General features: G+C 36.6%; 2 protein-coding genes across 3 annotated transcripts in view; one reads left to right on the plus strand and one right to left on the minus strand.

Moving 5' to 3' along the window:
- Positions 1-17,162, minus strand: part of LOC121727331 (P protein-like) — a 43,114-nt gene extending 25,952 nt beyond the window's left edge. The window contains exons 1-3 of one of the 2 annotated variants that reach the window (XM_042115106.1): positions 17,140-17,162; positions 16,857-16,886; positions 15,065-15,237 (exon numbers count right to left, since the gene is read on the minus strand). In XM_042115106.1, the coding sequence (XP_041971040.1) occupies positions 15,065-15,204 (140 nt within the window). In that variant the 5' untranslated portion in view covers positions 15,205-15,237; positions 16,857-16,886; positions 17,140-17,162. Of the gene's footprint in view, positions 1-10,189; positions 10,318-15,064; positions 15,238-16,856; positions 16,887-17,139 lie in introns of those variants that run through there. The other variant, XM_042115105.1, reaches the window with a different exon arrangement.
- A 554-nt stretch (positions 17,163-17,716) lies between these two features.
- Positions 17,717-26,806, plus strand: part of LOC121727328 (TBC1 domain family member 4) — a 55,268-nt gene continuing 46,178 nt past the window's right edge. Inside the window, exons 1-3 of the mRNA XM_042115094.1 lie at positions 17,717-17,939; positions 25,058-25,183; positions 25,744-25,832. Of these exons, the coding sequence (XP_041971028.1) occupies positions 25,064-25,183; positions 25,744-25,832 (209 nt within the window). The 5' untranslated portion in view covers positions 17,717-17,939; positions 25,058-25,063. The remainder of the gene's footprint in view (positions 17,940-25,057; positions 25,184-25,743; positions 25,833-26,806) is intronic.

Below are 26,806 nucleotides of genomic sequence, written 5' to 3' on the forward strand. Positions count from 1 at the left end.
TGAAATGCATTACAATGTTATAATCGCGTTTATACGTTTTGAACCGGTTCAGAGTGCTTTGAACGCGTTCCATTTCTTTGGTGAAATCTCCCCTTAGAGAGGATCGCGAATAATTATTAGGTACCTTTATAGCAAAACAGCCGCAGCCCGCAGAGTGTAGGGCGCTGACCGTAGTATATTATATATCTCTTGACTACATCCAAGCTGTCAAGAAGAGACCGAATGCAACGAAATTAACAAATCGTTTTAAAAAGTGCTATTTTATATTACTAAGTAATTTCTAGAAAATGACAATTGACAATCTAACAAGCTGTTAACACTAACAGGCGTTGGTGTAATTGGACCTAAGTGTGAGACAGGATAAAGTTAATCATGGATTAAGCGTATCTCTTGTTCTTCAAAAATAATGAAATGGCGGGACACAAGAAGATGCTTTAGTTGATTTCAGTGTAGATTTGAAATCGAACATAGGATTTTATAAACATAATAATGTAGCAAATAGCAATTCGCAAGGTAAACCTCAGCGAAGTAGCGAGGGTTCCTCCGGCGCATGTCAGCCATCATCTCAGACCTTGAGCGTCACAATTCACAATATGACCTCCGTGATGATACTTTAATTGTTACAATTTCGATTTCACACATCCTTAGGTACTCAAAACGTGTAAATTGGTCATAAAACCTGAAGACAATGCCGGCTCGTAAAGATTCTTTAAAGATTATCTTTAATATTAAAATCCGCTTGAATTAATTAATATCACACAGATGCCTATGTACCTGTCTACGAATAAAAAACTATACTTAGAGATATTCATGTCTATTTGCTGTAGTGGTAAAGTACGAAATGGCCATATTCTATGTACAAAAATACTGTGTTGAACGCACAGTATTTTTAGGGTTCCGTATCTAAAGGGCAAAAATGGGACTCTGATCTCTCTGACACATTTTGATGTGTTCCCGCCTGTCAGTCTTTAACCAGACTATACATTTCAAGAACCGCCATTGTAGGACAGTTGCAAATTTCACAAGTTATGTATTTCTGTTGCCGATGTAACAAATACTAAAAAATATTAAGAAACAAACGTGTTTTATTATTTCATACCGTACCATTACTATGTTTTAAACACGTTACAGAGAAGAACTAGTTACAGAAATTGTAACATTTAACTGTTCTAGTTTATGTTGCAGTTATCACCTGTCGGAGTTCAGATTTCCAGATGAATACTGAGCCCCGCTGTTGCCTGTTACTTTAACTGCTCAGTCAAGACCAAGGTGAGCAGTAAGGCCGGTAACGCAACATTAACTATTTGATCTATTTTCCTGATTTTTTCTGTGTTCAAACGTTCTTGGTGAAAAAGATTGAATTAAAGAGCAAATGACAACGCAGTGATTTGTTAAAAATTTTGAAAAAAGCGTTTTTTTTTCTTGTTTCTTTTAACTATTATTTATTTATTATTTGAAAAGGGCTCGGTTGTTAAATCATATTCGTCAGTTGTCACTGTGTCGTAGTTATGGTTATTACAAAACCTTACATGTAGGCCGCAACTTTCCCTTCGCAAGACCATTGTCATTCCGCGTAAGCTTGTGCTACTTCAACAGCCTCTGTTTTGATGCTTCTAATGCCCTTTTTAGAGATCCGCAATCCACATCCACATAAATACTATAAAGTTTTTAAATAGGCTAGCTGTAGCCAAGATTTTGGGCGCAGGGGCCGGTAAGGTAAAATTTCGAAATTCATGGGTATAATATTCTCTCGAGATCTTACGGAAAGAATTAAAATGAAAAAATATAATATAGTATGGAGGTATTTTTTTTATTTAAAAATCTTAAATGAGTACATAATTCAAAATTAATAAAAAAAGAGGTCAAGAATAATAGTCCACACTCAACGTGAGGAATATCAAAATTCTTCCTCATATACCTATCTAGTTTTAGCGATGGTTAAAGCTGCCAAACTTTAAAGAAACAAAGATGAGGTGAACGACCGCGGAACTGGACACAGCCGGTTGTAACTGGTTCAACATAAACTTAACAACAAAGTAAACACAACTAAGTTTTATATTTTTAACCGACTTACAAATTAAGGAGGTTGTTGATGTTTTTATATTTCCGCTACGTTGCGATAAAACGTGACCTGTGTGATATAGGATAGGACACGCGAATAATTTTGGGCATCAGTTAAGATTTAAGACCCAAATTTCATTTAAATCGCCCTAGCAGTTTCGGAGCTATTTCAAACTACAAACATTTATAACTATCCGATAAACGAGTAAAAAAGCGTAAGACCGCTTGGCGTTTGCGTTTTGCATTGCTGGTATCTCTTCTCGTTTCAGTGTAAGTAGACTCTAAACATCTATATATATAAAACTCAAAGGTGACTGACTGATTGACATAGTGATCTATCAACGCACAGCCCAAACCACTGGACGGATCGGGCTGAAATTTGGCATGCAGGTAGTTGTTATAACGTAGGCATCCGCTAAGAAAGGATTTTGATAAATTCCAACCCCAAGGTGTTCAAATAGGGGATGAAAGTTTGTATAAGTATAATAATACTTCTTAACGCGAGCGAAGCCGCGGGCAAAAGCTCGTTAAAATATATTTACTATCCACTTACTATCATTAACCATAACTTTTATGCTAATCCGTGTTACGCACTCAGGTTTTTATCTCTTTTGGCCCAAAAGGGAAATGTCAAATGGTAAACGCCCTGACGTCTGCCGATCGTCGGTCGTCGGTCGTCAGGCTTCAGTGTCAAGGTCAGCGATTATTCATTTGTTAATGAATTTATATTTGTAGTTCACGTGTTTCTATTTTGTACACGTTGTCAAATAAATCTTAGAACCGTCTCGCGGAATATAATTTAGAAAGCGTTTATAGATTAAGATTACGGTTCCCGCGCAACGGAGTTGTGAATAGTCATACCTAATGGCTATACATTATACCTACATAGTACATACTTATATTTAAGAAAATCAAAACAATATACTTATATTTATACAGGGTGTAACAAAAATAAGTGATAATACTTTAGGGTGTGTACGTGTTCCTTGTAGAGAGTTCACTGTGAAAGTAGCAGCGCTGAAAGACCAATTTTTTTTTCACTTTTGTATGGGGAAACTCGTGGCGCTGCAGCTGGGGCTCTTGCCCATACAAAAGTGAAAAAAAAATTGTCTTTCAGCGCTGCTACTTTCACAGTGAACTCTCTACAAGGAACACGTACACACCCTAAAGTATTATCACTTATTTTTGTTACACCCTGTATAAATATTTAAAGTATATTGTTACACACTGTATATTAGTATTTAGTAATATGATGACGACCTCTGTGGCTCAGTGGGTGGGCTGTCGGTAGCTCAAGCCGGGGGTCGCGGGTTCGAATCCCGCCGACGGTACAAAAAAAAGTTTTCAAAGTTCCTGGGTCATGGATGTGTATTAAGTATTAACTATTAAATATGTGTATTATATAATAAAAATCCTAAATATATGTATAGTATAAGAGTATTATTAAATATATTTCCTTTGTCTGGTACCCGTAACACAAGTCCTTCAGGTACTTAGCACGGGCCAGACTGATTTTCATAATCTAATCAGCATAAAAATTAAAGCATTAATTATCTTTGCATAACAATTAAATCAAGAAAGGCCATCATAGATAAGATACCTTAATACTCCAGCTGCTATGCTCTTCAGAGAGCTTCCACTTACTTATTAGATTCACTTAAACTCTATACAATCTCAGTACTTCAGATTAGAACAGACTGGATATTTGCAGTTACACGGGGCCCATTTCTGGCCAAAACTGGGTTATCTTATCAGCTTGTCAGCAATCGATAAACGATAATTAAAATACTTGAGTGCTTCCTAGCAGTGGAAAAGTTAGAAAAAAAATCGGCTTTGCCTATTGTGCCATCTTGATTTTTTGAACGAAGTGTCCCCCAAATTTAAATTAGATAACAACGATAAGCTTTGTCTACAGTTCTACACTGTGCCTTTTTTTGTTCATCAGGGGCATGCGTTATAGCGAAGTCAACATTGCGATGTTGACTGCGCTATAACGCCTCACGTGCGACGTGAGGCATGCCCGCGACGCTATAACACTTTTCTTTCCAACGCGGGTGGATTTTGACGCATTCAATTATTGAATATGTAAAACGAAAGTTGAATAAGAAGATGATGACGAAAATTGAAGATGAAATTGCGCAGTGTGGACAAAGCTATTCATCAATTCTTATAGTTTAGAAGAGACCATAGTATAGGTATATTATATAAATCATTTTCGCCAAAATGTACCTTACGTTAAGTGATATTTCCGGTGTCGATATTTGTATAGGGTTTCCGACAAAATGTTGAAACTGCTGAAAAAAGGGCTTTCCAGTGTTATAAATAAAATAAATAAATAAAAAATGTTTTATTCCTGAGTAAATTTGAATCAAATTTTTTCAGAATGTCTACCTGATGCGTAGGCACCGGGGTAGTTCCCGAACCGGTGGTAGCACCGGTTCGGGAACTACCCCGGCAAGAAGAACCGGCGTAAGAAACTCGCACGGGTTCCACTTTTTACCAAAAAAGTGAGAGAAAAATTATTCTTTCAAAATAAAGCTTACAATTTTGTAACTTAATATTATTTACAATGTCAACATCCATACATAATTGTAAGTCATAATATAATAATGTAGAAGTAGCCTTGCAAGAAGCCATCCTACTCCCAAGATGTGCCATCTTCTATGAAATCATTATAATAAGCTTTGGCACACAAACGCTCTTTGACTACTTTTTTAAATAATAATATGTCCGAAATTATGATTGAATGCGTCGAAAGGCGCGTTTTCAGTGTAAAGTATAGTGGTGTTAATAGTAAACATCCGAATGACAGAGCCGTGGAATTGATCACATCCGTGAGCCGATGTACCAGCGTATTGTTACAAACATATAGCTCAAACAATCGTGGAAAAACTTTCTAGATATTGCTCGACTCAACTTTTGATCAGGCGAACCCAAAATTTAAAATTTGGAATATAGAGATAATATGATTAGACCTGGGGCCAGTGACAGAGTTTCATGACCAAGTCCCACCCAACCGAAACTTAGTAAAATGAATAAGGGACTTATACTATGAATACTAGCGACCGTCAGCTGCGACTCCGTTGGTGGGGTGGGCAGTGGCAGCCTCCCAAAGATGAAGAAAAAAATTTTTTTTTCAGTCATTTCCTCTCATTTGAAAATTTATCATAGTATTTAAGGAGATCCTACGAACCTCCTTAAAGCTGGTTTTAGACTACGCTATAGTATAATAGCATAATTATAATATGTAATATGATAATAATATAGTATATAGCTTATAGTTATGGACACGTTCACACTGTACTGTACTATCATATTATATTATTGGCTTGCTATACGCTATGTATGGTACGCGATATTCATGTGCTATGAGCTATAATAACTTATCTAATATATAAAAATAAGTCGGGTTTTCCTTCCTGACGCTATAACTCCAGAACGCACGAACCGATTTTCACGGTTTTGCATTTGTTGGAAAGGTCTCGGGCTCCGTGAGGTCTATAGAAAAAAAAACAGACAGAAAATCTTTTTATGGAAAAACAACATTTGCCGGGACAGCTAGTATACTATAATACGCTAGTATATTGTAGCGTAGTCTGAAACCAGCTTAAAGCGTAAAACAACAAAGGATTTTTACAAGATTAATTTTAGAAATCTCCGCGGAGCTCCGTTACGACGGAAGCGAATTGCAATATCGGTAAAACATACATCTCACCAAAACTATTATCACACTATCACTAAGTTGCATAATATTTTGTATGATAAGTGGGCGTGGACTGTGGACAAACAACAACAGGAAACATAATATGGTGAGGAATTATTCAACCGCTCACATTGCTATGCGTCGGGTTACGTTTCAGCGGTTTCTAGAACTGCGTACTTGGCTTACTACCTAGGTAGTAGGAGGTACTACGCTGAGAGCGAGTGTTCGGGACTTACGTTCAATCGCTAGGAACTTCCGTGCCTTCAAGCGTTGTTATCAAAGTTATTATTGGCAACAGTCTAACACAACAAATTCCAATAGCTATAGCTTAATAGTCAAAATTATTAACGTTTATTCCCGTGGTGCTTTCCCTTTAGTTCGTTAACTTTCGGTCATTGCAACTTTGTGCTGTCTGATGTCTCCCGCTTTTTATGGGCAGGGAATTATTTTATTTTTATTTTATTTATTTAGGAAAACAAACAGTACAATAATTACATATAAAAAACTTCTAGGAATATAACAATAGACCATTTACATGTTTTCACTTATAACATTCTAAGAAAAACAACTTTTGACATACATTGATTTATACTTAACCTACTCCTCCTCTTCTTCTGTTTAAATTCGTTGCACCCGCAAGACAGCTTTAGCGTGTCCCTCGGGCACCCTGAGATGATATCAAAGGGTTTTCGTGGTTGGATACCGCTGTCGATCCTGGCGACACAGGAGATACAGTGATACTGTTGCATCTACCGTTAATGAAATGTATTCACTATTCCCAACGAGGGTCCCTATATAAATATTGATCTTTTTTTCTTTTCTAAATGAAAATAATGTAAGTTTTGTGAATGCAATACAAAGTAACTACCACTAGGACAAAGACACGCGGAAGCTCTCATAGACCGATGTTACTAAATTCGTAAATCCGAAATACATACTTTTTTTGTGTATTAATTCGCAGAGTTCACAAAATCATAAGATAGATTCCACAGAGGAATAATATCTTCATCAAAATTGGTTTTGCATGAAGAGGTTACAGGCAGACTCATTCGCATTTATATAATTACTAGATGTTCCACGCGGCTTCGCCCGCGTTATTTAGGAATTTCAAGGGAATCGTACATTGGTCCGCAAAAAATAGGCAAGTCCCTTCACGTGGTCTATTCTTCATTTGTGCCAAATAACAAAATTGCTCGAGTAATTCTTAAGATAATAAGCAATTTCATATAATTTTCCCCGTTTTTTCCACATTTTCCTCTGTTTCTTCGCTCGAATTGATCTTAGCTTAATATTATATAGCCTATAGATAGATTCATAACACGAGAGGAGACACACAGAATAAACCGGAGATGTAAAAAAAATGCTAAAACATTATTTACATTGATAACTTGCGAATATTGGAAAAGCTAGAGTGATTACTTGTCTTTACATATAATATTACTTAGGTGACGCCTGCAACTCCGTTGCGTCAACGTTCGTTTATCGCGCGGGAACCGTACATTTTTCCGGGATTAAAAGTATCCTTAATCCTTTCCCGGGACTCAAAACATTTCCATACTCAGCAAAATGGGATAGACAGACAGACAGATGGATTGACGGACGTGGTAAAGCAGTTTAAACGTGAACAGGTAACCGACAGACAGATAAACAGACAGACGGACAGACAGACACATTTTCGCATTAATAATATTAGTATGGGGATTATGAACATATTGCTGACAAGTTACAATATTGTCTTCCGTCTCTATTTCGTGAAAACCAGTCCTTTGGTCGAGATAATCCTATGTGAAGGGAAATGTCCCGGGATATTTATTATGTTTCTGTTTAGTTTTATCAAAATCGGTCAGCAGTTGTAGCAAATCGGTTAATAGATATTAAGAGTAAAATATTTAACAAACTTAGTAATAATTCCCTTTATACTGCCTATCTAAGACTATAGGTATAGTTAGATTATAGAATAGAGATACACCATTTTCATATCCAAGTATGTGTGAGAAAATCATTATCAAAACACTACAGTACTTTGGGATTCTATTTAATTCTCTCGTTGTAAAACAATTCGTAAGGGAATTCGTCTGAATTCCACGCGATTGTCTGCATAACCTCGACGCACAGTCTACATTTTTTAACCTAAACTATAAATAGAAGTCTAGAAATATTCCGCTCGTGTCCACCTAATTCCTATACAGAGAATGTTTTGTACACAACTAGCGTCAATGTGATCTGACTCACCGATTCTCGATACTAAAGTTACTACCAGTAGATAACATAATAACTACCACACCGGTTTCGGTGACGGTAACCGGTTTCATTGAATCCAGGCCAGTTATGCAGGAGTAATTTTTTATAGTGCCCAAGTGTGTGCGCCGTACACAAGAGGACTCACAAATACTTTTAGTCTCATAAACTAGTGGGACGGAAGACCGACACGACTGGCGAGAGATCAGCTGGTGCAAGACCGACTTTTTACATGCCCATCCGGCGCATGGATCATCTTACTTTTCAGAAAATCTACAAGTGATCAGCCTGCACTATCATCTAGCCAAACTTGGAAATAACATGTTTCCAACGTGAACGGAATCGAACCCATGTCCTCCGGGCTCCGAGTCAAGAGCCACGCTCTAAACCACTATAATGAGACCACGATGTGAGCAGATACTTTTATACTGTGCTACAGCCCGGTAACGGAACAAGTAGAAATTGACCAGTCTGGATTAAGGCGACGCCTTGATAATTTGGCTGTAGCGATATCGATTTTTCTCAGCAATGACTAAAGCTAAGAAATTAAAGTTCATTTTCAGTATTCATATTACCCATAGCATAACACGATTGGTCAACTTTTATAACACAGAATAATCAATCAAAAAGACCAATGTAAAAAAAGTGTTTCCTATACTTCCAACAGAGGAGAGTGATATTTTAAGCTTCACAGTTCAAGCATACACTTTAATTTGCCCATAGCTTATATGAAAATATATTTATGGTTTTTAAATCACGCGTCAAAAACCATTTTATCGCTTATAGCCTTTCCTTTTTTTTCTGTTCCATTGCTTGTTTTTTATGAGAGGCCGGGCCGGCCTCTCATAGAAAACAAGCAATCTAAAACGTATCCAACACGATTTTTTACTTTAAGGGGGCGACCAACCCAAAAAACCTTCTCTCTTCACACTCATGCCCGTCTTTTATATGCCAGGTGAAAAAGGACGACGCGGAATCATCGCCAAGTTAGCGGGCAGTTATAGGTACTTATTCTTTTTTTTAAAGGATATCTATTAAATTATTAAAAAAATATGTAACATAATCCCTGCCTTATCTATGATGTGATTATACTAAAAAGTTTCAAGGTTAATTTTAATAGATTACTCGAATACTAGCAGTTTAACGTGTTAATAATAGGTGATTTGGAAGCAACTTCGCAATTTTTTTCTATCGAGAAAATTGTATGCTATCGTGTTTTTGAGTAACATAGTCACTAGTGTTAGTCCTGAAGTTTGCTGCATCTTAATTTAACATTCAGTTTTTCATTAATATTGATATTACAGACGATCATGTAAAGCAATTTGATATAATACGCGCCCTTAACGCGGCGTCACCTAAATTGATATTTAAGGTGACGAAATATTTTTTACGAAACGAAATATTTTTTAAATTACAACAAGGGAATCGAAATAAACCGGGCATACTATTTCGGGGGAAAAAAGCTAATGTATAAATCATAATCCATACTAATAAAAATGCGAAAGTGTGTCTGTCTGTCTGTTACCTCTTCACGTCCAAACCGCTGATCCGATTTTGCTGAAATCTAGCATGGGGATACTTTGAGTCCCGGGAAAGGACATAGGATACTTTTTATCCCGGAAAAAATGCACGGTTTTCAGCTTTGTTATACCGTTTCTATAATTACATAACATTCGAGGCCTCGAGTGGATCTAACCATATAAAAGATTTCAACGCGAAAAACGTCATTAATTTTGACATAGCCAGTACACTGCGAAAAATCCCTACTTATTTTATGGATAAAATAGGTATTTGTGGCATAATAAACAAAAATAAGCAGTGTCTTTGGGTTTGGGCCAAAACCAAGAGATAAATTAGTCCCAACCAAGGGACAATAATATTGTCAAAAAATTTAACACATCTTTTTTAATTTCAATCAAAATTATAAAAATTGTTTTTAAGTTTTATGACTTGTTTGTTGGTATTTGACTACTAAAGATAATTGAAATATAAATAAAAGTATATTATATTCATTAAATATTCTTAGACGAGGTACAAAATATTTTATTATGGTAATTATTTTTACGATGTTAACTGTACATTAGGTGAAGGTAATTATGCATGCATGAAATTTTATATTTTCAGTCGGCAAAATTATATCCACTTTTTCAGTTAAATTAAAGTAGAAAAATTAAAAAGAAACATCACCAGATTATAAAAATCACTGAATTTTCGTAGCCTGATTTTGAAAAAAAAAACTGAATGTCAACACAAAACTGAATTCGAAATTCAAACGTAAATAAATATGGCCGCCAAAAAGTCGTGTACGCGGCGGACAGACACGCGGGAAACTGAAGCAACAACTTGTATTTGTAAACACCTCTTATCAGCTGTGATTAATACCTAGACTCGCTGCTCTAAATCCAAGCGGAAAAGACTTTACATTAATCCAACTTAAGTATAGACACATCACACAAGGAGTGGACTAGGTAATAATATATTCTACTCAAAAAGTGCTCCGGCCTTGAACAAAGCCGGCGAATATAATATAATGCTTATGTGGGCGTCACGTGATCATTAGGGGTTTTCTCAATTTTTTAGGGTTCCGTACCCAAAGGGTAAAAACGGGACCCTATTACTGAGACTTCGATGTCTGTCCGTCTGTCTGTCTCCAGGCTGTAACTCAATAACCGCTATAGCTAAGCTTCTGAAATTTTCACAGATTATGTATTTTTGGTGCCGCTATAACAACAAATACTAAAAACCAAATTAAGTTAATATTTAAGGGGGCTCCCATACAACAAACTAAAAAACATGAAAATATTGTGAGTTGTAACGTACTTTATGGATGGTCCCTGTTTAACTGGAAACTAATATAAAAAATACTGAAGATAAAAACCACGTCTTGATGCAACTAGATTTTTAAACCTTACCAGCCAGAACCCCCCCCCCCCCCCCTCCCCCCAAAGACGACAGTCTTTAACTATAATAATATAAGAAAAGGATAGCATTCTAAGATAAATAGCAACTAAAGAGTAAAGATAATATACTCGTAACAATAAACTTAACATAACAATTCCCACAGGTGAAAATGATGACATAAATATTAAAATATAGTAATTAAGTGGACTGTATCTCAATCAAAATATGGTCGCTTACTTCTTATTATACGAGTGATAGTTTGGAAAAAAAGTATCATATTATTATAAGTTTCACAACATATACATTAACAACACTTATAACAGTAGCACAACAGTAAATAAAATTAACTTTAAAGTTTAAACATATTGAAATTACAAAAAAAAAACAATTAGGCTCACAATTAGACATAGTACAACCAAAAACAAAGTTATCATATAATATAGGTTTATATAGTGAGAACAAAATTTATTATAATATTTCAAAGAAATAATTAATATTATTCAACAGTAGGTAATACACAAATTTTTGAAACCGATCGCTTTAAACGCGTATCCTTACATTTTACTGTTACCATCCGCGTAATCTTGTCCAACCCGGTATGTTTTTTAACGATGTCCCATTATCACTATACAAGTCACTGCAATGCCCTGTCTGGCAACAAACCTAAAAGCCATCAACAAACCTTTAGATAACAAGTCACTAGCCGCAATACATACAAAAAGACAAATATATACCCCTTAGTTCCTCGACCCTTTGACAGCCTTAGGGGTCCCGCGTAATATTATATTCCACTGCATAAAAAAAACTCTCCTCGCAGCAACTCTTGGGGTGGTAAAGATCCCATCAAAGGTTATTAGACTTTCCTTTTGCATTTTTACAATTTCTGAGCATTAGAGAGATTAAAACATTGTGAGAGTCCGCTTTTGAGATTCGATTCTGTCTGTATGTTTTATAGGACCTATTTTTAGAATAAATAGGGTTGTCAGATAGTTAAACTTGTTTGTTAAGTTTAAAAATTAAAATCATGATAAAAAAATTGATTTAATAATAATGTAGTCTTGTAGTGACTAATGTAAATCGGTTTTTATATCCAAACCTCAATGTTCAAGCTATTCTTAAATCGCTGAATTCTGTCCGTAGCGGTCATTGACCTCCTGTCAAAAAACTTGACATATTTCATCGTTCTCTATACAAACCGCGATTGAGTGACAGATGTTTCTAGTCGAGCGTATCGTATCGTATGATATTGAATACTCGATGTAAACTGAGTATGAAGTACTTCGAAATAGTTGAAGATTTATCATTCTGATTTCTGAGAGTTACCAAGAGGTTTTCCAATGAATCTATAATTGTCTGTGTCTTTATAAGAGTTCAATTTTTTTCTTAAGTTCACAGAATAAAGTACGAGCATTTTTTCATAATGTAGCTCCTAGACTAAAAAGGTCAATGACCGCTGGTGTCCCCTTAAAATATTTGAACTATAGCTAGGTTCACAGTGCCCGCACCAGTATCGGTATAGGTATAATGATAATAATTGAAATAAATAATAAATATTATGGAAATAAGGCCCACCACGACATGATAAATAGTACCTGTGAAAAAAAATTAAAGCTCCAGGTTGCATTGCTAAGAACTTAGGTATAACAAATGCTGAGATCTCGAAAGTTATTGAGAACTGCATCATTAATAAAATAACTCACAATACGATGTCTCATTTTGAATTGAAAAAAAGAAAACATAATATTTAAATACTTATACAATAATTTTGGTAAAAGTCGGCAACCCTATACCGGTTTTTTGCAATCGCGAACCGGACTGAGCCGGTATCTTACGTCCTCTTTGACCTTTAAAATTGCATTTTAAGCTCTTAGGCTTTTTTTAACGTACGATACATTTATAATGGGTGTTAGACCAATAGCTGACTATGGCTCATTCACCAAACAACCTTTAAAATGATCAGGAATACATGTTTTAGGTACATAATACTTTCTATTATAACTTTTGTATTTATAATCCCCCAGTTTATACTACTTAAGTATAATAAATATCTGGATTAGGATTACTACGCCCGAATCGTGCAAAAGTAAAAAAAAGCATATACCTATATCTACGAATAATAAATATTTTTTATTATTCGTAGACCTATATATAGGCATAAGCACCCGAGCGTCATGATCTTTTCTCACTGACCTCTATAAAGCTTAGAACAAACCTGCGCGTCAGTGACGGTGACGGTACGCGAGACGGGAGCGTCGGCAAAGCGAAACTGGCAGTGCACACCTGCGCAACTACGGCGCGAATTGTCAAACTTCATTTGTTAATGAACAGTCACTGAAGACGCGCGAGTTTATCTGGTGTATGCTAACTGTTGTGGTGATGACATCCTCATACTTAATATCCGAGTCCGATGCGTCGGACGGACGGACATGAGGGTTGCGAGATGCTAAGCTTGCTTTTGATTTGGAAGGTGCAGAGGAATAAAACACGTCCACAATGGTTAAGTTGAATTAATTTAGGCGCCTACCACACGTGCATGCTTGACTACAGATTTGCTTGCGCATGCCGGCTTGAACACTGAACGTTGTGCGTGTAGTTGGTAAAACTGTAGTACGCGCAAGCCCCAAAGTTTGTCTTGTTGTTTTTTAAGCTTGCTTGTCTGCGCGTGTGGTTGGAAGTTGAGTGTTCAAGCCGCTCTTTGTCAGTCAAAATATGTTGTTAAAATGCGCGCACGCTGCCATAAAATGGCAGATTTACGCACGTATAAACGTCAGTTTGCAACTGAATTCATTGAATTACAAAAATCTCTGCTCGCTCAGTGGAAGATCAAATCGAAAGATTATTCTGACAGGAATAAAAAAAAATATGCATATGAAAAAAAATATATTTATGCATTATCAATTTTGTCACTAGCAAACTGGAAAAATTAAAGCAGAAGAAATAGTTCTTCATGGAGAAACATTGTTTATACGCCGACGATCTCGGCAAGAATGTGGCTTGCGCATGCATGTGGTAGATAAGTTATGACCTTCTTATGGGCCCGTTTTTAATAAGGCCAAAATCTTCAATATGCGTGTATAAGTAGTAAAGATGTTATAAAAACAACATTATTTTAATTCTTACGGTACGCATTTATAACTAAAAATAACTGTTTATAATATGTTAATTATTTTTGGATGTTCCTTGTAAAGTTCATGTTCCCTAGCAAGGCCAATTATCAAATCTTTGGATGGGCCTTATAAGGAACCACCGGCCTTCCTAGGAACATTACCAATATTTTAACTTAAATCGAGGCATAAGAAAATTTCCTTTTATTAGTACTACAACATACAACAATACCCTGTGATAAAATGTGAGATAGATAATATAGGTTATGTAATTAAAAAATAAAGTTATTCAGGGTGCGAAATTTTTCTTATCGGTAATTGAAAGACACTTAAAAAATAGAAACATAGTTGAAAGAATGACTCTGATAGCTTAAAAATTATCCAAGATATGACAATTCAAATATCTCATAAAAAAGACCTGCCCGAAACGCTCCACACAAAGTGGTACGAAAGTATGACGTCAGTCTTTCATAGTTTGTACGCATCGGGAGACAACTTTGTTCGACAGGTATATTAAATATTGCGTTTATGAAAGTGGTTTCTAAACAAAAGTTGCTTCTAATTGCATAAGCTATCGAATTGTATACAAATATTAAGAATAAAAAAAATTCGACTTGAATATCCAACTTTGAAGGCGCATAACAAAAAAAAATACAAATGCTATCAAGCTGAAATTTTGGGAACACTTATTTTTTACCGTGATTTCTTTATTTTATTAACAAAATTCGCTAATCTTTGACCTTGTCATCATCCCTATTTCGGCGCGATCGACTCGCCGCCGCGTTTGTGGCCTTAAGTTTGATGGATCTAAGTGTGTAGTAGAAAGAATATGTCTTACCATGACGATAACTACGGCTTTTTAACAGTTGGCCTTCAAAGGAACATGGCCTTACATGGCTCAGGGTCCTTAGTATCATCTCCATCGTGGGAATGGCAGACACAATAGATTTTTCATTGCTATGCGGCAGCTGGCTGCCGCTTAGGGATTGATGGGTAAGTATCAATTAGTTTTCTTACAGGCTTGTGTATATGGAGACTTAAATGAAATTCCACTCACCGATCCTCACAGGCGGACACATCGGCATCACAGCTGGTGCCGCTGATGGTGAGGAGACCGTTCCTCTTGAACAACCTCTTCCTCTTCTTCTCTTCCGCGCTGGAATCTCCCGTGGAGGAGGAGTGATCCTTGCCCGCCATTCTCGTATCTTCTATGGTTTGGTCGTAAGTTGTCTGAAAAGTGATTTGTTACTTCTTAGAGTGAGTTTCACCAACTTTGTTTACTTAACTATAACAAGTGTCAAACCAACTGTCTGATCTCTGGTTAACTCAATAATTGATTGCACCATTTCAACAGTATGGAAGTATGGATGTGTTAAGCTTAACTACACTAATCACAGGCTCACGGTAAACGTTTATCAACATCTCTTTCCACGGCTTTAACAGAATTTTCGCACAGGACTGACATAAATTACCTAAGGTTTGATGGACAAGAAGACCGCGTGACCGTCTCTCTAGTTCTTCATATTCAACGAGAGCGACAAAATTTAAATCATTTTAACCCGGATCTGTGCAAGTGGACCTGTGATCGTAGTTTGCAATAATTTTACTGTTACATACAAAATATCAATTTAAATTTATTTTAAATACGAAGACCAATATTGTGTAGGTTTAATACGGCCTTTACACTCGCGATTCGTCCCTCGCCTCGTGGCTCGCATCGTGGCTCGCCTCGTCCCTCGTGCGAGGCTCGAGTTGATCGTTAGTAAGTTGCCTGTTTACACTCGCGTGCCGAGTTCAGTCGTCTTTGAGCTAGCAACAATGAAGAACGTCGAAGTTTTAGCAGCAATAAGTTTGTGCGTACTGGGCCTATACTGCTACGTCACTAATTTAAATAAAAGGAAGCTAACTTTTTGGCTGTTCTTGTGGCATTTATGTTTAGGGTCCCAAATCGTTCTTTTTGAACTTAAATGTTTCGACTTGCGACCAATCCATTATTTGACGACCTCTGTCATGGCTCAGTGGGTGGGCTGTCGATAGCTCAAGCCGGGGGTCGCGGGTTCGAATCCCGCCGACGGAACAAAAAGTTTTCAAAGTTCCTAGGTCATGGTTGTGTATAAAATATGTGTATCATATAATAAAAATATATGTATAGTATAAAAGTATTAAATATATTTCTGTTGTCAGGTACCCGTAACACAAGTCCTTCAGGTACTTAGCACGGGGCCAGACTGACGTGGTGTGATGCGTCCATAGATATTATTATTATTATAATACGATGCATTTTTGTTTTTGCGTATTTAAAACTAAACACAACCTGCGCGGCACGATGTAGAAGCAGAATGTAGCGGGAGGGCGAATGTAAACACCCACTCGCGTGCGACGCGAGGTCTTTTGACTCGTGCCCCAAAAACCGCTCCGGACGCGAGCACCGCGAGGGACGAGACGAGGGACGAGGCGAGCCACGAGCGTCTGTTCACACTCGCACCTCACCCCTCGCCTCGTCCCTCGCCTCGCGACTCGTACGTGAATCTAAATGGGCTATTAGAGGTTTGGCATTACGAAGTCACCTCTAAACATCCTTTTTAACGGGTTACATAATATTATGGCAATTAGTGAGCACTGAGCACCGTTACAAGTTCAATGTTACTGGTTTAAAAATTACAAAATCTAAAGGCTCAGGAAAGCAAAAGTGCTGTAAAAGGACATGCAAAGGCAGATATTATATCTAGTATTAGGTACAATCTGGAAATCTAGCATTTACAAAAGTTAACGTAAACTGTAATCTAAGCAACATAGTTAATAGGAAAACTACAGACACGAAGAGAGAAATTAATATTATAATTTCTTACCTCAGGCTCGCATATTTTTAATTTCGTCCACTAAAACACAACACATATTAAAATCAAAGAGAACACAAGAACTCAAAATGATTTCTCCGCGTACCCACATTTCACGAATGTTTGGTGGCTACAAAACTAATATGGCTGAAAAGGTGAGCTATTAATTGAATTTACCCACTAAGCCGATTACTATTGAAATGTATCAGTGATTTAGAAAACGTTTATGACGATGTATTCGGTAAAAATGTAAGAATATAATAATTAAACGGAATTAATCATAAAATTAAAGTACCTGACAAAATACTGAACGTATCTCGAAGTTGAAATAAAATTAACTTCGATTCATCTTGCACATCTTTATCGCTGGAATCAAAATATGCTGATAAGTGTATTAACGTACGTGAGTAAAATAAAAATAACGTTACAATTTTAATTGATAGCTATTACTTATTGCATTAGGTAGGTACTTACTAGTTTGACTTGACGGAAATAGAGATTAGACGGAGTAATAATTGCAAATCATTGGCATGTTCAGATGATACATTAATTAATTACTTTTAAAATGCTTTAAGATAATATTTAGGGCATAATATAATTTTAAATTTTATTACTCTAAAAAAAATTAAATAAAAAAAAAACAATTTTACATTGCAGCGCCATCTATTAAAACTGTTTTGAACTTTTTCATACACTAGCTTCACCATAGAGTTCTCGGCATTCCTATTAGATGGCGCTATAAAAGGCAACGGCATTTAACTTTGACCGTGCGAAAGAGACACAAGACAATTTTCCAAGTGAAAAACAGAGAAAAATATAAAACTCGATTTGTTTATGTACCTTTAAGATTCTAGTTCTAAGTTATCGTTCTCCAAATCTCCAGTTCTTCCGTGTGGACCGCTCGATTGTCACTTGTTTCGGTTAACATTTTCTCGCACAAACGAAAACAACTTAACTTCGAACGTTCCTGAATGAAAACTGTGATAAAAATGTGAGAGATACGCCGTATTTGTTGCGCTTTCTCGAGCTCCTGTGTTTTTGCATGTTATTGATTTCTGCGGAGCCTCAGATTTGTATTGGGCCGCTTTTATCTATGTAAGTAAAGGAGAAAACCCTTTGTTTATTTATAACTCTGTTTACCCAAATTATTATTAGACTGAGTTTTCATATCAATTGATAACGCCGTTGTCATTGCCAGAGATCATTTTCATGACATTTTCTAAGATTTTCCTTTTTTTTTTAAATAATACCTAAATAATACTTATTTAGAATTCTAGTCGACTCAGCAAACCTTTTTTTTATGTTGTTTTGTTATTTAGGTGTGAAAAAAATATGAACAGCCGAACATAATATTACTTATGACCTTTTTGGAAGTAGATAAAAAATAGATGTTGATGATGCCAACACAAATTCCAATTCAATCAAAATCCAATGATATTCTATGTTACTATTAGAAACTCATTGTCAAAATCGGTCTAGCCGTATCGGACTTTGGGACCAAACAAAAACAAAAATAGATACATATATTAGTATACGAAAATCAGAGGTTTTTTGTTTGGTAGAAAAACAGAGCCACAGAAATCTTTGGGTCGACCAATTCTTATCAACATAATATCTATTAATGATTTTAAAATAGGTTTTTAAGGATGTACGAGGATTGAGGAACAATCAGACAACGTGACTTAACTTACGGTCATTAAAATTTCGACTTTAAACATGTTTTGTTGTTGAAAATATTTCACACGTATCTAATTAGATAGACAAACGAAAAGTATACGATTTTACTATTTTGATGATCGCATCAAACAAAAATCTTATGTAATAGTCATCATTGTAAAATTACGTGATAAGCTTCGGCACGAATTAGGCTGACCGTCTTGACCAGTGGGAAAACCGAAGGCCCCTAGGTTTTTCCCTTTGGTAAAGGGCACAGGGAGCTAGAAATTTTTATCTATTAAATGTAAATGAGGAATAATAAAGTTTTGACTTCTGAAGCGATAAAAGAAAAACTCTTAGTCTGAATTAAACCAGAATAGACAGAACTAACATATAACTGAGGAAGTCACTGTTATGCTAAGTACTCACATACGGTTTTGCTCGATCGAGCAATAACGTTGAGCGAACCCGCGGCTCGGGCTTACGTCCACACATTCAGCATAGCTCGATAGTTTTTTTCTAAATCAATATATTTCATACCATCAATCCGGCTCGATCCGGTTCCATCAATCCTTCGAGCGGCTCGATGCGAGCCTTCGAGCTGTCAGTTTTGCGGTCCACACAGTAATTATTACTCGATTTGGAGTAAAACTATCGAGCAAAACCGCATGTGAGTACTTAGCATTACGGAGACTTAAATGAAAACATTCGTCAAGTCAAGTCAAGGCGAGAATATAATAATACATTTTATTAATACTAATCTCTAAATTACAAAGTGTAAAAGATAAAGTCTGTTAAATGTTGGCCAGAATAAAATAAAGCTCTAAACATCACACCAAAGCAGGTTTTGGATAATAACTACGAATAATTACGTTGTGGGTATGAACTGTGATACCAAATATTACCATATTCGTATATGTATACGGAACACATACAAACATGGAGCTGGCCTTGAATGTGCAACAGGACGTCTGGCAAAAACATGGTAAAGAAAAAAAATAAAAGTTCTAAGCATTATAAAATTATTGGTTCACTCTTTGAACGAATTTCGTTCATTCTTGTTTCTATCGTCGCGCTAGTCAAACCCTAGCCCGCCAATAAAGAAGATAAAATCGTCGATTTAAGATTGACTCCTTGACTAGTGACTACTGACTAGAATCCTACTTCCTACTATCCTACTAATATTATAAAGGCGAAAGTTTGTTTGGATGTATGGATGTATGGATGTGCATCCATACATCCACACATCCAGTGTGGATGTATGGATGTTTGTTACTCTTTCACGCAAAAACTACTGAACGGATTTTAATGAAACTTTACAATAATATAGCTTATACATCAGAATAACACATAGGCTACAATTTTAACCGACTTTCAAAATGGGGGAGGTGTTATGTTCGTTTTCTTATGTTCAACGATTACTCCGCCGTTTTGTTAACCGATTTTCAAAATTTTTCTTTTGGTATATAGGGTATCATCCCAATTTGGTATTATATTTACAAAAGTAGTGATCTGATGAAGGATCCATAAGTAATCGAGGGAACTCCTCAAAACTTATAGGGAAACATGTGGTGACTTCGGTTTCGTGAGAAGTATTCTAAGCATATGCTACCAACAAGTAAGATTTGCACCGAGATATACCTGGTATATCGTGATTCGGAAGGAGCTGAGAGAACTCCTGATTCTTTATAGATACAAGTTTGGGAGTTTCGGCGTTGTTTTAAGAACAGAAAGCATATGCTAGTACTATGCAAATTACATTCATCATCATCATCATCATCACTACCATATTATACCATTTCATAGTCTTTTAGATCGAGACTCGAGTTTGTCAAGCGATAATAAAAAATATCTATACCTACCTAATATTATAAACCTGAAGAGTATGTTTGCTTGAACGCGTCAATCACAGGAACTACAGGTCCGATTTAAAAACTTATCTCAGTGTTAGATAGATCATTTATCGAGTAAGACTATAGGCTATATTATATTATCACGCTAAGATTAATACGACCGAAGAAACTCAGGAAAATGTGGGAAAAACGAGGGAAATATTTTTTATGGGAAAATATACGGTTTCTGTAAAATTCCTAATTTACGCGGGCGAAGCCGCGCGGGACATCTAGTAATTCATACATTACAAAGCTTTACAAACATTGTAACTTACAAAAGGCTAACAAACATACTAATTAAGAATGGTAAAATAAATAAAAACATAACAAAAATGTGCGTACTCTGGTCTCTGTTTTACTTCTGTAGCAAGTATAAAAATTCAGTTGGCTAAATATTATCATAATTTACTTAAGGCGCTCACTCTACGGAGATGTCGTAATTTACCTTATTTAGAGCCTTATTTAAAACTCATAATTTGAAAGCTACAAAGTTATAATAAAAATACAGCAATAATCTTCAGTAGGTAGGTATATCAAAAGCAGCAGTCTTCCTTACGGCCACAGTCCTGAAGAGGATGGTATTGGCTCTGAAGGCCTTAAAGTTGGTGCTCCTGCTCGGCTTCCGCATAAAACTAATCATTTAACACAATCCTCAAATCAGGCAAGCTCCCCACCAAAAAGCTACAATCCAATATTATACTCCTACACAAAAAAGGTGAAAAGAATAACATAAATAACTACAGCCCAATCAGTTTAGTTTCACACTTATATATAAAGCTTTTATAAAAAGAATACTCAACCGTATAGACCACAAACTAGACCAACACCAGCCAGCAGAGCAAGCCGGATTTCGCTATAGCTTCTCCTCAACAGACCATGTACAAACAATAAAACAAATCCTTGTTAATATTCGGAATATACAATAAATCTCTTTTTATCGATTACACTAAAGCCTTCGATAATATTTAACACACATCCATATTTCAAGCCCTCTACAACTAAAACATAGATACCACTTATTTAATTCTTTTAAAAATCATTTACTGCAATAGTTCTGCTAATATAAAATTGAATAACACTGGACCGATATTCCGAATTCTCAAAGGGGTTAAGCAAGGGGACCAATTTCTCCCAAACTTTTTACGAATGTTGTCGAAGACTTTATTCAAGAATTAGCCACCAAGGGAGGCAAAAGGTATTGTGGTCGGCGACAGAAGGCTGACAAACCTTCGGTTTGCCGATGACATCATCCTATTCGCACCTTCAGCCTCAGAATTGCAAAGCTTGAAGACCTAAGCACTACAAGCCTCGAGGTGGCATTAGCGATGAATCGGTCCAAAACTAAATTAATGACCAACAGCAAAAAGCGTAAGGTTGAGGTAGACGGGCAAGAAATACACTATGTCGACGAATACATCTACTTGGGCCAGCTAGTCTCTTTTGATAACAGACAAGGGAAAGAAGTCGATCGACGAATTGAAAACTCCTGGAAAAGCTACTAGTCCATGAAGACGCTGATGAAAGGAGATTTACCAATCTCCCTGAAACGCAGACGTCGCAACGTCGACATGTGTATTTTGCCCATCCTAACTTACGGTGCTCAGACCTGGTCATTGACCAAGTCACAAGACTGGGCAATGGGCAGGCCATACTGGTCGCATGCATCCTGACCGTTAAGCAAAGACCACCACAGAATGGGTACCAAATGATAGACGACGCTGCCGTTGCCAGCATCGAAAAAGATGGCGCGATGAGCCAGAAAAATACAAGCCAGGTTGGCCTACGGCTGCGTTGGATCGAGAGAACTGGAAGACATTAGGGGAGGCCTTTGCCCAGCAGTGGGACAGCATGGGCTACTAAAAAATATCAACATTGTTTTCCCCTTAATCTTAATAAAGTTAGCAGCTGCGACAAAAATTACTAGTTAAAATGCTTAGTAAGCTTATTTAACAAAATATTATATTCTTAGTGAACATAATACATATTATATGTATTTTGTTAAATATTGTCGTTGTTCAAGGGGCAGCAGTCCACTGCTGCCCCTTTAGCCAAAGTATAGAAACACTGTGGAAAAGCTCATGGCGAACAGATAGGTAAACTCCTTTGAAATAATAGGTATGTATTATTATGATGTATCCAAATTCAGGTTAGTTCAAATTATTTAAATGATTTTAAATTATAAAGATCTCAAATCATGATTAACATAGATCTGCATACTTCATTTTATGACGACGTTAAGATAAATGTTATCTACTGCGTAATATCAAATCTCCTTTTTAGGGTTCCGTAGTCAACAAGGAACCCTTACAGTTTCGGTCTGTCGATCCGTCGTCGTCATTGGATAGGTTTTTAAAAATATTATTCAGAGTGTTCATAGATCATTTTCCGATTTAGGGATCCGTTTGTGAAATATTACCAGCTAAACGGTTGCTTCTGGAAATGTGAAAAAATTCACGGGAGTAGAAAATATGCTGAATTTAAAAGTAAAACTACCACGGCTAAGAAGACTTTATAAGTTATTGAGTAATATTCGATCAACTTCTAAGAAAAATGTATTCGGTAAAGTATAAAGGTGAAGTATAAAGGAACTTTTCGTTCAAATGATGTTGTTAGTAATGTAAAACACTGTTATAAACTGTACATTAATTGACCATACAAAAATTAAAAAAAAACGAAGTACTACGGAACCCTATATTGCCAAAGACTTCTATTTAAATATATTGCGCGTTGCCCGACTTGCACTTGGCCGATTTTTGCTGTACAGATTGCTCATTGCAGACTACTATTTCTTCATGTCTATCTTTAGATGAGAATAATTATTTTTTGGTTTATAATTTAAGTTTATATTATTATCCGACCGGTTATTCAACACAATATTTTGAATTCTTAATACCGATATGATCTAAATATTTTTTTCTTTTCTGATCTTGGCATTAGTGATTTAAAGGTATAGGTAATATTATAATTGTTATGAGAAAAAAATTGTGTCGTATCTAAGACATTGAACATTTTGGCTTTCAATTCCTTGAAATAGGTAAATAAATCAGTTTAAAGCGGTAACGACAGGGCAATGTTCTCCATTGCACCCGTGACTCGTGACCTAAGATCTAACGCTTAAGGGTGGGTTGCACCAACTTACTTTAACTATAACTGGAACTTTAACTTTAACTACAATGCTAAGTGTCAAATCTTTTGTTAAAGTTAAAATGGACGCCATTAAGACGCCATATTTAACCATATCCATAGAGCTCGACAAGGCTTTAAATGCACGTGGCGAAAAAAGGAACTAACGCTGTTATCATACAAAAACGCCATTTTTGACAGTTCTCCTTTACCACGTTCTTCAAAGCCTTGTCGGACCAGCAACGTCTTCTGTCAAATTCTGTAAAAGATAAGGTTAAAGTTAAATTAGTCGTAACTATAACCATAACTTTATCTTTAACCACGCCTCTGCACTGGTGCAATCCAACCTAAGTGACGTAATATAAAAGTTGGTAAAGGATAATTTAGTTATAATTTAGTTGCTACTTTGACACAGATCACGTCATTGTAGTAAACTTTTTACCAACTCGCAAATACGTAGGTTGTAGGCGTAACCAATATTTAATTTTAAGATAGTATAGGGTGGAGTATTTGTTATTTTCATAATTTTGTTATATTGTTGATAATGGTGATGTTCATATATTACGGTTTAATGGCACAAGTGACAAGACCACTATCGTTATCAGCGGAATCTGGACTCGTCTCCGGCTCACTTTGTCAGCAGGTTTTTCTTGTTACACACAGACAACCAGCATTAATTGATAATTACATTAGAATTAATTGACCTTTTGGAATTTTTGACTGCTGTAATCGCAAAAAAATATATTTATCAAAAGATTATTAAATATTTTTCATAATGATTCAACACTGGCAGACGACATCGATATTATGATCACAGCTTGATAGACAGACAGACAGAGACATATTTATAAATATCAAATAACTGCAGCGCCTTTCAAATGCGCGTACGCACACTATACACATTAATATTTTGAAACATTCTTAGGTTGGGTTGCACCAACTAACTTTAACTATACTTAACTGTAACTTTAAGTTTTAACTATAACTTTAACTACAATGCAAAATATCAAATCTTTGGTGAAAGTTAAAACTGCACGCCATCTACACGCCATATTTAACCATAACCAAAGAGCTCGACAAGGTTTTAAATGCATGTGGCGAACAAGGGAACTAACGCTGTCATCATACAAAAACGCCTTTTTTGACAGTTCTCCTTTACCAGCAGCGCCCCCGCCCACGTTCATTTACAAGTTATAACCTTGTTAGTGCAGCTGTCATCTGTCAATTACTCCGGTTAAAGCTAAGGTTAAAGTTAAAGCTAAATTTAGCCTTAACTATAACCATAACTTTAATCTTAACTTTAACTTTAACCACGCCTCTGGTGCAACCCAACCTTAAAGTATAATCTACGTCCTACGGTTTCAAAATATTATGGCACAGAAATTCATAGGAATGCCATTTTGTATAAAGTTATTGATTCGTCGTTGCTCTTTTAAATTTCAATACAACTTAGGCAAATTTTGCTACAGGCTGAGCAAGACTTGTCTATTCAGCCTAGAACCAAATTTTTGGATGTGGATTAATGACCACCTGAATTTCCAGAGCACGATGAAGACGAGGCTGAGGGGTATGACGTACCTGGGCTACACGGCGATGGACCGCCGCTTCTCCAACTCCATGCTGCCGTGGCTGCTGCGGGAGATACGGGCTACCAACGTCAGGGAGAAGGTACGGGTGGTTATGAGTCTAAAGACCAAAGGGTGTAAATGTCAAGACCATCCGTTTGATGGCTTGATGGATCTTTACTGTTAACAGCATTTCTCAGAAACATTGAATGTAGGGCTGCCATCACCTTTAGGTGATGTGAACGTGAAAATTCACGTTACGGTGGAGGGTGTAGCAACTTTTTACGTATTTTTTTCTTAAATCTCTCTCTCCGTCTTTTTAACAATAGCAGAAGTAGAATAAGTATTGTGCGGACCATAATATTATCTAGATAAGTAGTGAAGAATGTAGCAATTTTACAAGGCATGTTGCTACATCGTGACGTGCATTTTTACGTTACGTTGACGTAACTTTTCACGTCACGACATCGTACCATGCCACGTTACCGCACCGTTCCACGTTGACGACGTCGTGACGTGGAAATGTGGACTCGTTATTCGTAGATCTCAATTATAGAGAAAGTGATTTTCTTAAACAATCAATTGTCAATTTGTCTTTTCTACCGTATTCTGTGGTAGTTATGGTAATCGTGCAACCAGTTGAATGTGCAACTGTTGTTCCAGGTGAGCGTGACGGTGGAGGAGGGGTGTCTGAAGGCGTACAACGGCAACTTCGAGCCCGTCATAGTGCACCGCCTCGTCGACATACTGAGGTCAGTATACACATCACGTCGCTGTTAAGAGGGGGCTGTCAAATTTTGCTGTGTTTTCTAATAATTATTACGATCCCGGAAGATGATTGACTCAAATTAAATTGAAATTTATTTAATCATTGTATAATTATCTGATATTTAGCTAACGGAAAACACGATTCACTTATTTTGACTCGATAGTTTTATTTTTCTAAATTATGAATCTTTATGGGCTTTTCAACAAATGTCTGTTACACTTATTGAGTTATTATCATTAAATAACTTGCACAACTACAATCACACACTTTATAAAATAATAGCTAAAGGAAATATTAGTATTGTAGTGTAATATTAGTAATCATCAAAAACATATTTAGGACTTACGACCTTTACTTTCGTGCTATAATGCGGGAACCGTTGTTACGCGATATTGTTCACTATTAGCTGCAGTGTAAAGCACATATTTGCCCGGGAGCACGATTCATGGAATCATTGTAGGAGGGGATGGCGTCGCGTTGTGTATAGGCGGGGCTAGCGTTTTGACCACGGAGCTCATACGAAAATAGTATTAGCTCCGTGGTTTTGACAGTAGGCTCTTAGTGCCTTATCACACTGGCAATTAGCGAGCGATTTGAAAGCGACGCGACTGCGCAGCACACACGCCGCGATTGCGCGGCGTGCATGTCGCGACAGCGCAGCGTCGTCGCGGCGTGGCGTGGACGCCATTTTGTACACTCGTCTACACAGATTATTATTATATATAGTAGACTCGTTTAGGGAGTGACGTCAGAATCCATCTTGCTGCTGAGTGTCCAAAACGCCGAAGGCAAGCTGCGGTCACACCGCGCAATCGCGACGTCATCGTGGCGTGAGCGCTGCGCAATCGCGTCGCTTTCAAATCGCTCGCTGATCGCCAGTGTGATAAGGCCCTTAAAGTACCAAAGTGCAATCGAAGAAATTGATTCATTGGCAGTTGACGGGCCTACGATAATATG

The sequence above is a fragment of the Aricia agestis genome, chromosome 5 (assembly GCF_905147365.1).
Source record: "Aricia agestis chromosome 5, ilAriAges1.1, whole genome shotgun sequence".
Classification (NCBI taxonomy): Eukaryota; Metazoa; Arthropoda; class Insecta; order Lepidoptera; family Lycaenidae; genus Aricia; species Aricia agestis.